The sequence below is a fragment of the Triticum aestivum genome, chromosome 5A (genome assembly GCF_018294505.1).
Source record: "Triticum aestivum cultivar Chinese Spring chromosome 5A, IWGSC CS RefSeq v2.1, whole genome shotgun sequence".
NCBI lineage: Eukaryota > Viridiplantae > Streptophyta > Magnoliopsida > Poales > Poaceae > Triticum > Triticum aestivum.
Window position 1 is genome coordinate 374,871,641 of NC_057806.1, and position 14,621 is coordinate 374,886,261.

The 14,621-nt window shown below is 52.9% G+C and overlaps 1 protein-coding gene across 1 annotated transcript; it reads right to left on the bottom strand.

Annotated features, from left to right (window-relative positions):
• Positions 1-8,906: 8,906 nt before the first annotated feature.
• Positions 8,907-13,956, bottom strand: LOC123103440 (brassinosteroid LRR receptor kinase BRL1). Its single transcript, XM_044525029.1, has 2 exons — positions 13,392-13,956; positions 8,907-12,965 (listed from the first exon to the last, which is right to left on the bottom strand). The coding sequence occupies exon 2, from the start codon at positions 12,816-12,818 to the stop codon at positions 9,183-9,185; it is 3,636 nt and encodes a 1,211-aa protein (XP_044380964.1). The 5' UTR covers positions 12,819-12,965; positions 13,392-13,956; the 3' UTR covers positions 8,907-9,182.
• Positions 13,957-14,621: the final 665 nt, after the last annotated feature.

Sequence of the window (14,621 nt, forward strand, 5' to 3'; positions counted from 1 at the left end):
ACGGAGTATGACGCATAAGCTCCACCCGCGGGGAAGATCCACGGTAGCCACGTATCGGTCAAGGCTTTATGTGAAGCTAGATTCGTAGAAAACTTGCAGTTCAAGGCCCAGTCCACTGTTCAAGCTGCTTACTAGTGTAGCATAGAGTTTTAGGTGGAAGTTCAACTTAACAGTCTCCACTGCAGTACCGGTATATAAAACAGTGTTTTGGAACCAAAGGCAAATTTCTGTGTGCCTCTGGGATCTGGTGGGGGATTGCTGGAATTTAGTCTATTTTGGGCAGCCCAATAACTATTTCAGAAATTCGTAATAAATCCTAGAGGCCCACTTAGCCCATTTGTGCAAGGCAAGGGATACTACTAAAATTTAGTCCCACATTGCTAGTTTAGTGGGAGTTGGACCTCCTTATAAGGGAGGTTCTTTCCCCACTTGTACGAGCATGAGAACAAGAGGGATATCCACGCGCGCTCCTCCTCCGGCGCCCGCCACGCCTCGCCTCGTCATGACGCGCCGCGGGTTGCGGGAATGAGCCGAGCCGATATCTAAATTTTTGCCACGCACGACGGGTATACAAAAGGTCACGTGGGAGTTGAAACGTTTTCTGTAGTGGACACTGAATTCGAAAGGCGCGTCTCTTCGGTCGCTGCCTGTTCGCTTCGTCTCCCTTCGTTGCTTCACCTCCTGCCGCAGCCTCTTCGCGTCCTTCTCCTGTGCCTATATAAGAGAGGTTACTCCTCTCCAGAGAGACACAACAGAAGCTCCTCTTCCTCTCGCCACAAAGTTCCGACCACTGCGCTGCTGCTACGTTCTTCCCCATCCCGTCTTGCGGCGTGCACCGCAGGTCGGGACAATAGGCCTCCGAAACCGCACCTTTTGAGTCCTGTACGGGAGAAGGGTGATAAGGTTTTTGGGGAGCGCTCAGCGCGACTACTCGGTGCTTCATCACGGACGATCCGGTCGCCGACGACTACTTCCCCGACGTCCATGACCTCCTCGACGACATGGCAGGCGAGGACACCGACCCCAAGTCCAGCGCTTCTACTGCTGCTGTCCCGTGCGTATTCTTGTCTTTCCTGTTAAAGGTTCTGCCGCAGTTCCTTGTTCTAGTCCTTGTCCTACACATGATAGGTTCTACTTCATATATGCTACTTGCTATACTGTCTGCTTTAGATATGATAGGCTACGGTTCATATATGCAGAAGCTATTTACCTTCTCTCTGTCAGAACGCATGACTTGTTTTATCTCTACTATATTAGTCATGCGTTATCTAGTATTTCTGTTAATAATATTATTTGATAAATTGCTCATATTTCCAACAAATATACTCATCGAGACAAAGCATAGAGTCGCTTAGTTGTTGTTTCTCTCTTTTAGGCCCAGATAAGCAACTATATATTATATACACTGTTGTACTGCATGAAACCATATGCAACTATATATTATGATTCTTTATTTTACTCATTCGTGTAGATGGACTTTTGGATGGCACTATTCAAACTTGTCATACTTTTGCAAAGCCTTACTTTTTATATTCGTGCATGTTACAATGGTATCTCAAACTTGTCATACATGAGTGTTAGATTTTGTAGTCTGAAAATATGATAATGATGCCGAGAGAAGAGAGCATGCGTACGATCCATGAACATGATGTGCAATAAGAGATGGTATGACTTCTTCGGAGAACCATCTTGATGCTTATTTTTTTCTTCATAATATTGCCAACCATTGAGATTGTGGTGCGGAAGGTCGTGGGCGCTAGAGATTGTGGCATGGTTTAGAGGGTTGGCCGGCGGCGGAGGCGGCGATGAGCAAAATATTTCAAAAGCCCGTGGCAACGCACGGGCATTATACTAATTTTGAATTAGTTTTACAAATGAATATTATCATGTCCATCCAGTACTATGTGTTTAACCATGCATGTCCGGGACATACGTGGTACAACCATTACTTTGGATATGTTTTTGACAGTGGTGCTAACACATCAGTAACAAACAAATAAATGGTAGAAAAGTAGAACGATCGTGGCAAGGCGCGTGTATGCTTAGTTTTTGTTCTATCTCTCCGAGGAAGGTCTTGGAGAGGGAGAGAGAGAGAATGATCCACCTGGCCAACATCTCACTGATGCAAATCAAATCTGCTTTGTGGTCGATATATATATATATATATATATATATATATATATATATATATATATATATATATATATATATATATATATATATCCTCTCGCTCATGGAAGCTGCATGTGAGGGCATGTCACCAGCGTCGTGTATGGCTCGCGTGCATCGTGCATGCATGACTGGCCCGCAAGAGTAATATCATCATCAGAGCACAAAGAGTGGAAAGCTCATCAGGTAAGTAAGCGGACAGGGACATGCGGTTTACTAATTCAGACTACACAATTCAGTGATTCGTTTCCCTCTGCTCCTAATAATTACACAGGGTGCAGTTCTTTCTCTGGTATACAGCTGTAGCCACAGGCCAAATGTCCGGAAAAAGCATGCCATGCCATGTGGTGGCATTTGTTTCTACATTTGCACCGTGTGTATGTACTCGTGCAAGAGAAAGATCATGGCACCAGCTGGGGCCGGCTCTAGTTGTGTACACTACACATGAGCTGGGCCTGGGGTTGCCATTTGCCAGATTTGAGAGCAGGAGCCACTATGGGCTCGTAGCATGCAGCCATGATGCCCTTCCTCCTCCACGGGCGCTGCTCTCCTTGTCTGCCAGACAGACAGAGAAACGGAAAACCAAAGGCACAACGCAAGAAACAAAACTGAACAAGTCGCGCATGCACACGCACCATGCGTCCAAATCAACTCGCATTATCATCATCATTCATCTCACGCTCTGAAGCTTGATCGACTGATTGACTGATTCATCCATGGCCCCCGATTTTACAACGCACACGTGTGGACGTTACGTACGCGCGCGCGCACGCACGCACGCACGCATGTCTCAATTGTTATCCTGCTGGTTAGCTCAGCTGCCTAACACCAAATCCCTTTGAAAACAAATGCGCTGAGCGGGCAGGAAAGCGATGCTCGCCCTGCTTGCTGGCTTGCTCATCTGTTCCCGTCTGGGTGGATAAAGGTGCATGATTACTGTCTTTAGAGCTTATTAAACAAAACAAAATTCGACATGCCATGCCCTACTTGACTTTGTCGCAAAAAAAATGCCCGCCCTACTTGACAATTCTGTAATACTACTCCTGCAGCTTTGGTCCTAATCCTCCGTCTAAGGGTCAGCAAGCAACCCGTGCGTTCAAAGTCCAAAAGTATGTGCTGGATCAGAACAGAAGCCGTAACCACCTTTGACAGCAGAAAAGCCAACAAACGAACCGAAACCTGCTGGTGGAAAGCAAAGGAAAGGAGAGTGTTTCAGGTATGAACGAACACACACACCAGGCCCCCCCTTTTGACATAATAGATCCTCGCAAGACTTCAACATGCATCAGGTCTTTGAAAGAGGAGGAATATAGTCTTACAAAACAATAGGAAGGTTCCATGTAGAATATCGAATGCCAAGCTCTACACAAGAGATGAGATGCCATCCTACCTCACGCAGCCATAGAATAGATTGGATCTATCCAGCTGCACTTTGTAATATTTTTTAGTATTTTTTGGATAAATAAGAAAAGGGTGCACGATCTCGACGAGTTACTTTTGAATAAATTCAGAAATCATATGGTAGAACCATAGCATTTCGTGACTCATTGGTAAATCAACTTTGATTCTCCATAAACCAAGAATGTGAGACCATTAACATGGTTAAACCTAAACTACTTGAAGTCCAGGCAAAAGGAGGTACTCTTTCAACAACTATATTAGTATTAGTACGGAATTTCAAAAAACAGAAATGCTAAAAATCTGTCATCAGGTTTTTAGACATGACAAATCAAACGTTTTTCATGGTAACTTGCATTGGCGTGAGGATGACAACTTTAGTTTACACACAAGGCAATTTTACTGACACAAAATAAACTCAGGAGGATTTGCAATACTCGCCAACTAAACTTGTCATACCCAGCAAGCATAATTCGTCAGGAAAATCATACAATTTGCCATGCCTAAAACCTCGTTCGCTAGATATTCAGGTCCAAGAAAAATGTACAGTATACTGTATGGTTCAGACCTTAGAGCAACTACAACGCACGGACCCAAACTATCCGCTCGTGTTTGTTTGGGTCAATACGGAAAGAAAAATCGGCCCAACGTGACGACCCAGACGAATATGTATCCGCTTTTTGTCCGCCGCGCAACCCATTTGGGCCCCATTTGCGTTGGTGCAGACATGAAACAGACGTGTGCAACGCCCGCCTACTCCCCTCCTCCCCCTCCCCACCAGCCCGCCAGTCGGTGGCACATTGGCCATTCCATCTTCCTCCCATCGATAGCCAGCACACCCGGCCGCCCCACCTCGCGCCGCCACCAGCCAATTCTGGTGCCACATGCCAGCTGTCCGCACCCACGTACCCCCCCCCACTGCACGCCTCCCGTCGCCGCAGCACCCCGATGGCGCCGCCACTGCCCCACCCCTTGCCTGCAGCACCCAAGCGCGACAACCTCGCTCGCCGAACGCTCACACGCTCGCCGGACACCGATAGGCCTGCTACCTGGTGCAAGGAAGGTGTGAGGCTCTTCATCGGCCAGCTTCTTCCATGACGCCCGCAAGCTGTTTGACAGTTTGCCCGCAAGGTACAAATGGACTCCGTCGATGAGTTATTTTTCCAAAATTTCATTTCTGACTTGGATGAATCTTGATCCGACGATGAGGAGCTTGTGGCTGATGTGTTGGTCGTCCATGACCACTATGAGATATTTATTTGGTTGTGAAACTATAAGATATTTGTATTTTGTTTGAATTATGTGAACTAGGGACAAATTTCCATATGTTTGTAAAAAGACACGGCAGACCCGGCGCAAGGACGAATATTCGTCTGCGCGTTGGGCGCATGACCGACCCAAACGCAGAAGGGGGCAGACGACAAGCAAGGCAAAGCTCACCCCCTCCGCCAGCTCGTCCTTCGCCCTTCCACCTCCGCCGGTGCCGGCGCCTGCCCGTCCCGTGAGGCAGCGACTGCACATTCCGATGCACCAGGCGCGGTGGCACTGGCAGTACCGGGAGCCGCTGCCGTACCCAGATATCAACCTGCCGCACGACTGGCATCTGGATCCGCAGCGGATCCTGGTGTCAACGTTGCTGCGGTCGCAGTGGGCTCACACCGAGGAGGTGCGCATGAACTGGGAGCTCCTCACACCGGAGCAGCGCCGGACTCTCCCGATTGGGAGCCCTGGTTTTCCCTCGAGCATGATGATCAACGCCGCTGCGGCGTCCAGCAACCCCACACCAACACTCCGCCACCTCCCAGTGGTCAAGCCGGAGGAGGAGGCTTCCTACAAGGCCTCGTTGGTGGCGGCCATGCAGACCTCCATCGACGAGGACCGACGCAAGGAGGAGGAGGCTGCCTAGCAGGCGAAGCTGGCCTCGCCCTCTCTGCGACCGGCGACTGTGTGGTTCCCCATCGCCGCCGAGCCTCCCCGAGCCCAAGGCTGAGCCGCTGTCGATGGAGCCTATGGCGGAACGCCACGTCTGAACCGGTGGGCTGCGTGAGTGGGTCAGCCCCCCCCCCTCCCGTGTGGCTCGACGGGATGCCGACACAGGAGGCAACATACCTCGAGCAGTAGAGGCAGCGCCCACTGGCGGACGAGCGCGCCGACTGCGAGCGACTCATGCAGATTGAGCACATGGAGGAGGAGAAGTGCCATGAGAAGGAGAAGGAGGAGCATCATGCCCGTGGCGGAGCAGCCGGTGCAGCAAGGCAATGTGGTCCGAAGTTGGGAGGCGACATTCCCTCGGGCTGGCCCGGCGCTGGAGCTGGTCGACCTCACCGGCCCTGGGTAGGACGACGAGGACACCTAGGGCAGCATGTGCGGCGACGCGAACTATTTTTTATGTTTAATATTTATGTGGACTTTGGCCGACGGTTGACCGGCTTTTAATGTTTAATTATGTTTAATTTTGAATGTGATTGCTCTTTTTCTTTTTTAAGCCCGTGTTTAAAAAATGTGCTGGGCTAGCGTTGGGTGCACACACGGACCCAAATGAAAAATGGACACGGGCTTCCGCGCGGCCGACCCAGACGGTCAAAAGGCGGACAAATCGTGCGTTCGTTTGGATCGGCCGATTGGAGCAACTCCAACGTGCCGACCCATTTCGTCCACGTGTGTCTGTTTGGGTCAAAATGGACACAAAAGTGGCCCAACGCGCCGACCCAAACGGACGCGCGTCCGCTTTTCGTCCGTCGGACGACCCATTCTAGGCCCAAATTTGGGCCTTGCGTCGACATGGACACGAGGCGAACGCGCGCGACGCCCGCCTATTCCTTCCCATGGACCACCAGTCGGTGGCACATAGGCCATTCTCTTTCTCCCATCGACAGCAAGCACCCGGCCGCCCCATCCCGTCGCCGCCACCGCCATCGCCAGTTTCTGTGCCCTCGCCAGCCGTCCGCTCCCACATACCTTCCTTGCAGCACGCCACCTTCCAACATTGTCGCCACCACCACCTCGTCGCCGGGCCACCGCAGCTTCCCCTGGCGTAGCCGCGAGCACCACCTCACCCCCAGCCCGCGCCCCCGCCCAACTCCTTCGAAGACACCACCATGCTCGCGGGACGCCGCCACGCCAACTACCTGGTCCAGGGGAGGTGCGTGCTCTTCGCCGGCCTGCTTCTTCGACGACGCCCACAAGTTGTTCGACGGTATGCCCGCAAGGTACAAATGGACTCTGCCGACGAGTTCTTTTTCCATAATTTCATTAGTGTCTTGGATGACTCCTCATTCGACGATGAGGAGATGGTGGTTGTTGTGTTGGTCTTCCATGACTACCTTAGCAGGCAGCGGGCGTTGTTCTGGGGTTCGATCATGGGGCACACTCTACCGTTAAATCGCAACCGAGAGAGCGGCCATTTCCTTCTCTAGAAGGACTACTTCGAGATACCCAACCCGCTCTTTAAACATCACCTATTCCGACGATGTTTCCTTATGTCTAGGCATGTTTTCAACCATATCCTCGAGGGGGTGGTGGCATATGATAAGTATTTCGAGTGCAAGGAGGATGCCCTTGGAAACGTTGGCTTCTCCTCTTATCAAAAATGCACTGCGGCTATCCGGATGCTTGCATACGGAGTCCCCGGAGATCTTGTTGATGAGTATGTCCATACGAGTGAGTCCACGTGCCTAAACTCCGTGTACAAGTTCTGCAAGGCTGTGATTGCAGCGTTTGGCCTTGAGTACTTAAGAGAGTCAAATGTTGCAGATACAACCCGCTTGATGGCGATGAATGCCAGCAGGGGGCTTCCTGGGGATGCTTGGTACTATAGATTGTATGCACTAGGAGTGGAAGAACTGCCTTCTGCTTGGTAGGGGCAATATAGAGGCCATGTCAAATCTTACACCGTCATACTCGAGGCCGTGGCTTCACAAGATCTCTGGATTTGGCACTCTTTCTTCGGCATGGCCGGATCTCACAATGACATCAACGTGCTTCAACGCTCTCCGATATTTGCAAGGCTTGCCGAAGGCAACTGCCTGGAGGTGAATGTTAGCATCAATGACCACAACTACAACAAAGGATACTACTTAGCTGACGGTATCAATCCTCAGTGGACTACTCTTGTGAAGACAATCTCCACCCCTGTATGAGAGAAGATGAAGAGATTTGCACAAGAGCAAGAGAGTGCTAGGAAGGATGTGGAGCGTGCCTTTGATGTTCTGCAATCTTGATTGGGCATCGTTCGGTATCCTGTTAGAACTTAGAGCACCAAGAAGTTGTTGGAGACGATGACTACTTGTGTGATCATGCACAATATGATCGTAGAGGATGAGCGCCCGAAACGTATCTATGACCAAGGGTTTTAGTTTCAGGTTGACAATGTTGTGCCTGAGCATGAAGGAGCGGCAAGGTTTGCATAGTTTAACGAAATTTATAATCAAATAAGTAATTGGAAAACTCACATTCAGCCGCAAAATGATTTGGTTGAGCATACGTGGGCTCACGTTCGCAACCAATAGATGTATAATCTTTTAAAATGTATTTGAGACAATTTAATTTTTATTTGACTTGTAAATTATAATATATTTATTTGGCTTGTGAACTATGATATATTTGTTTGGTTTGGAACTATATAAAATGTTTCTTTTATTTGAATTATGTTTGAAAAACCACGGCAGGCCGAACGCGAGAGCGAAAATGGGACGCGTTGAGTGCACGATCGACCCAAACACAAAAGAAAACGAATGACGAGCAGTCGGCCGATTCAAACATACAAAAAATGGACAAAGCCTGTTTTAGTGGGCGCGTTGAAGTTGGCCTTATCTTCTCTGCTCTTCAGCTTGTCCACAAACTACCCGCTGCAAAAGCAGTCGGGCCATGTCCGCTACATCCATCCGTCTCAGAGCCTGTCAGCAAACTGAACAACTCATTTTATTTCTGTTGCTCAGCTTGGTCGCCACAGCAATCATTCAGCAAGCAGACAAATCAAAACCTGGCAAAGTACATCCATGATGCAGGTGGTGCTACTGTCCACGAAATCTAGGGACTGGATTTTTCAACGCCCTGAGCCGGCATTCCTGAGCTCACTGATATCACCACCATCGGCTATAGATTTTGTTTTGTCAAGGAAAGACGACAATGCCGCCCGGTCAAGCACATTCACAATAGAAAATGAGATAATGACTTGCATGGCCTGCCATCTGCTGGATCTCTCTCTCTTTTTGTTCATTACAGCCTGCAAAGTGTCAATCATAAACTGACAGCAACAAGACAGTCAAGAACAACACAGTCAATTCTTCTTCCAAATAACTGATTCTAGCAGGTAAAAGCACAAATGAGAATCTGAGACATGCAACTGAAAAAAACTTGAGCAAGATTGATGCTGAAACACGAGCAATAAGATTGATCCTTTTCTTGCAAATAAAAGCTACTACCTTCATGTCCCTCTTCATACTTTTGACGCTTATATATACAGAGAGTGGAACCACAAAACTACAACCTCCCCCGGTGAATTGGAGGACACTACGGCCTTTTTTTTGTAACCTAAAATGATTGAGCTATCTCGCTGTTCTATCCTTCCATTCCAGAGCATGAAAAAAGAAACAAGAAACAAGAAACAGAAAACATTACGACGATGATTTCTCTGCCGATTCGTCTATGGTGGAGGAGTTGATCGAGAAGCCGTCGAGGAAGTCGCTGTCGGAGTCGAGCTGCAGCTCCTTGAACATGGCCATGACCTGGATCATGGTAGGCCTTCTGGCCGGCCGGTCATCCAGGCACTCGGAGGCGATCTTGAGGTACTGATCGAGCTCGGCCTCCCCGGACTTGGTGTCGGTCAGCGTGGGATCAAAGATCTCGCCGCTCTTGTTCTCCTTGACCATCTGCTTCACCCAGCCGACGAGGTTGTTGTCGCCGAACTCGGTCGGGTCGATCGGCTTCTTCCCGGTGAGGAGCTCCAGGAGCACGACGCCATAGCTGTAGACGTCGCCCTTGGTCGTGCACCGGAAGCTCTGGTAGTACTCCGGCGGGACGTACCCGGGCGTGCCCGCGAGCGTGCTCACGCTCAGGTGCGTGTCCAGCGCGTTCATCAGCCTCGCCATCCCGAAGTCCGACACCCGGGCGTCGAGGTTGTTGTCCAGGAGCACGTTGCTCGACTTCATGTCCCGGTGGATGATGTGGGGGATGCAGCTGTGGTGGAGGAAGGCGAGGCCCCTCGCCGACCCGATGGCGATCTTCTTCCTCGCCGCCCAGTCGAGCTTCACCATGGCCTTGTCGTCGTTGTCGTGGAGCACCATGTCCAAGCTGCCGTGCTTCATGTACTCGTACACGAGGAGCCGCTCGTCGCCGACCTTGCAGTACCCGAGCAGCGGGACGAGGTTGCGGTGCTTGATCTTGCCGATGGTCTCCATCTCCGCCGTGAACTCCCGGTCGCCCTGGCCCGTGTAATGGATGAGCTTCTTGATGGCCACCACGCTGCCGTCCTTGAGCCTGGCCTTGTAAACCTCGCCGAACCCCCCGGAGCCGACGAGGGTCTCGGCGCTGAAGCCATTGGTGGCCTCGAGGAGGTGCGCGAAGGTGAGCTTCCTCAGCGGCTTCTCGAATGCTGCCACGTTGATGCTCAGTGGCTCCTCGACGCCGGACAGCTTCCAGCTCGTGGCGCCGGACATCGGGAGGCTCTCGATGTACCCCGTTCTGATCTCCTCGGTCCTCTGGCTCTTCCAGAGCTTGCAGAGCGTGACCAAGAGCAGCAGGAGTATGAGCAGCGAGAGCGCCACTCCGACGAGAATGCTCGCCCCGATCACCTTCCTCCTCCCATCATGTGAGCTTCCTCCCCCGCTCACCCCTCCCGGAGTGTGCCCGCATGGCGGCAGAGGAATGCCACAGAGACCAGAGTTGTTCCCGTACCGGGCCGGCTGGAAGGTGGTGAGCTGGCCGGACGACGGGATCGGACCGGTGAGGTTGTTGTTGGAGACGTCGAAGTCGACGAGGAAATGCAGGCTACCAAAACCTGAGGGTATGCCGCCGACGAGGTGATTGTTTGACAGGTCCATGGCGCCCATCAGTTCCAGCCCTGAAAATGCCTCCGGTATCTTGCCGCTGAGCTCATTGTGCCCCAAGTTGAGGACGACGAGGTACGCCATGCTCCCGAGGCTCTCCGGTATCTCGCCGGTGAGGCCGTTGTACGAGAGGTCGAGGAAGATCATGCTGCCATTGCTGCTGAATGAGTACACCGTGGTGCCCATGTAGATCCTGGTGACCGGGCACATGCGCACGGCGGGGGTGAACCCGGCCAAGCGCTCTGGCCGGATGCCGAAGAACTCGAAGAGCAGTCCGGCGCCGGGGCAGATGTTGCCGGCCTCGTTGCGGAGGAAGACGAACTCCTTCCCTGACACGATCCCCTCCGGAACGAGCCCCGCCTGGGCTGCCAGCTCCGAGGGTATCGTGCCGGTGAAGCCGTTGCTGTTGAGGTCCAGCCATATGAGGTTGTTGCACCTGCCGAGCTCCGCCGGCACGCGGCCGGAGAGCTGGTTCTTGTTGAGCTGCAGGATGGCCAGCTTCTGGAGCTTGGAGAAGCCCGGCGGCACGACCCCGGTGAGACGGTTGGCCGACAGCGACACCCAGACGAGGTTCACGCAGCTTGTGATGGACGGCGGGATGCCTCCGGTGAAGTTGTTGTAGCTTATCACCAGCATCGCCAGTGCGGTGCCATTGGAGCATAGGATGTCCGGTATCACGCCGGACAGGCCATTCGCCCACATGACCAGATCGGCCAGCTTCGGCAGAGTGATTACTTCCGGCGGGATCTCGCCAACCAGGAAGTTGAAGCTCAGATCAATGGACTCCAGGTTAGCGCAGTTGCCGAGCGACGTCGGTATGGTGCCGTTGAGGTAGTTGTTTGGGAGGAACAGCTTCTTCAGAGAAGGCAGTGACGAGCACAGGTCCGGCATGATTTCTCCGTCGAGCTCGTTGGCCCCGAGGTCGATCTCCTCCAGCAATGGGCACCCCGCCGCGAGCGCCGGCAGCGGGTTCGCGCCGGTGATGTTGTTGAATGCCAGCCGCAGCACGCGGAGCGAGGAGATGGTGCTGACGACGCTGGCCACAAAGTCACCGGAGAACTGGTTCGCTCTGAGGTCGAGCACCTCGAGGGAGCTGCACTTTGCAAAGCTCGCCGGCAAGCCGCCGACCAGCCGGTTGCTCGACAGGTCAAAATGGACGATTCTGCCGCACAGCTGGCCCAGCTCCTCCGGTATCGGCCCGGCGAACTCGTTGCCGGCCAATGCCAGTCTCTTCAGAGAAGGTAGTTCGGTAAAGAAGGTCGGTATTGAGCCGGAGAGAAGCTTGTTCCCTGACATGTCGAGCGTCTCAAGGCGGTGGCAGTTGGCGAGACCCGGCGGTAGTCCGGTGCTGCTTAGGCCGTTGTTGGACCAGTCGAGCACCGTCAGGTTGCCGCACACGCCGAAGTTGTACCCAGAGACATCGCCGGTGAGGTTGTTACGGGCGATGCTCAGGTACGTCAGGTTGGCCGGCGCGGTCGCCATGAACCCGGCGGGGAGCGCGCCTGAGATCTGGTTCCACGACACGTCGAGCGTGGTGATCACGCTGCACGATGCCAGCTCCGGCAGCCGGCTCGTGAAGAGGTTGGCGGAGAGGTTGAGGTACCGCAGGCCATGGCAGCCGGCGAAGGAGTAGTTGAGCAGGCCGGCGTCCTCCAGGTGGTTGCGCGACAGGTCGATCGACCGCAGCGACGGCGCGAACGGGAACCCGCCGGCGGCGAGGGCGTTCCTCGACAGGTTCAGGGACCGCAGCGCGCCGCAGGACGCCAGGAACGCCGGGGGCAGCGTCCCGTTGAAGGCGTTGGACGATATGTCCACCTCCACGAGCGCGCACGACGACGATGACGGCGGCGCGTGCGAGAGGTTGCCGTAGAAGGCATTGCGGCGCAAGTCGAGACGCTGCAGCGCCGGGAGCGCGAGGAGCGCGCCGAGCCGAAGGTCGCCAGCGAGGTCCTTGCCGCTGAGGTTGAGGGCGACGACCCGGCCGTCGAGCGGCGGCGCGCACGTGACGCCGGCCCACGAGCAGGGCGCGGTGGAGTTGGCGGCGGCGCCGGACACCCAGGTCGTGAGCGCACCGCGCGGGTCGTCCACCACGGACGCGCGCCTGAAGGCGAGCAGCGCCGCCGCCTCGCCGGCGTCGGCAATGGCGGGCGCCAGCAGCCGGAGCAGCACGAGCAAGAAGGAGAAGGCCGCCGTGAAGGCCGCCATGTCTTCGGGTCCTGTGCGTCAATTCGCAGCCGTCGGTTCTTGCAAGGAGGGAAAACGGAGATGCCCGCGGCGGCGGTGGGCGTTGCGTGCTGCCGTGTTCTTGGGTGGGTTCACATATCGACGGAGAAGATTTGGGTCGCAATTTCCCTGCAAATTCGTTGAAATTTCAGCTCATCTTCACTAGGGAAACAAGCTCAGCCCCCCGAACAATTTGCTCGTGTGCAAAGAACAAAAAAAGAGAGCGTAAGGAATCTTGGCAGGGGAAAGCACGCAAGAACAACGGGAGCAAATGCAAAATTCCTCGTCCAAATTCAACACACTAAACCCCCAAAACCCAAAACGTCTCGGAAGAGATAGAACCCATGGAACGAATCCTGGTAAGAAACAAGCTCCAAGTCGGACGCAAATCACAAACATGTCCCAGGTAATTCAGCCAAAAAAGGCCATGAAACCAAGTCCAGTTGCAACCTTCAAACCACCAAAAGGCCAGCCAAACATTGGCCGCAACGAAACCAAGAAGCAACATGATACAGAGAAGGGGAGCCCGGAAAGATTAGGAAAGGGGTCCCGCACCTTGGCGAGGAGGAGAAGTAGGGTGCCTGAAGCTGAAACCTCATCAAGAAAGAAATGGAGGAAGCAATCCCACAGGTGGAGAATCTAGGTGCTCCAAGAATCGCAGGCGAGGACAAGGGAAGGGAAGGGAGATGCTGCTGGACGAGGAAGAAGCAGAAGCAGAAGCAGAGGCAGAGGAAGCACACACAGGCCTACACCTGACTATTTATTAAGTAGCAGGGGAGGGACAGAGCTCCGGCGCGCTACTAGCCTGCTACTCAACCGCCATTAGTTTAGCGAGCAGCCTCCCCTCCACGGGGCTTGTTTGCTTGCGACGGCAATTTAGCCCGAAAAGAAGGGGGGCGCCGGGTTGTTTATTCGCGGGAGGCTGCGCGGGTTTCCAGGGGTAATTACTCGCCCTCGCCGAGGGGCTGGATGCAAATGGTTGAGCTGGTTTGGGTGCTCGAAATGCTCGCTTTTATTTTCTTTCTTTCCTTGGCATGCATGTGTGTGGGGGTCTCTTCAGCCCAGCGTCCGAGTGAGGCTGAGTCCGGTCAAAGCTGGGATTTGATTCCCCCGAGCGAGCGAGCGAGCCCGGCTTTTGGGCATCATCTCCTGCTCCCAGGCACACGGACCACACGCTGGGGCACCGGGGATTTCCTTCGCGTTGATTCCATTTCTCTGACGTTTTGGACGGGGGAAATTCTGCATTTTTTGTAGGATTGGAGTTCCTAGGAACTTTTTGCTATGGTTGTCCCTTTATTTTGACAGGGATCCCTCGATATAATTTCTATTACTTCTGGGATGCTTTGTACTTTCTGTGAATTTTTATAGTAGATCTGGACCATATCATAAAAACAAAATCTTATAGGGATTTTTTGTACGAATTCTTGGCACTACATTTTATAGGGAAAAAAAAATCATCTCCTCAAATCCATTAGGGTTGGATTGGGTAAAACATTGCAATCTTGTCTTTCCTAAAAAAAAAAATCATGTTTTATAAATCCAGCGGATCAAAGTGGCTAGATGTCCTTCAGATCAAATGAATGGTACGGCCTAAATTCTTCTGCCTCAATTTGATAGGAATATCTATGCCCCCCAAAATGGCTCCTACATCTAGTTGGATGGCTCAGCGGCTGCGAAAATGGTCCCTCGAGGACATCTAAGTGACATCGTGTTCTCCTTCCGTCGTTTGTCAGTTTATGCGTTGATGCTCTACATTCTGAATTAGTCGAGCTCATCGAGGGCCTT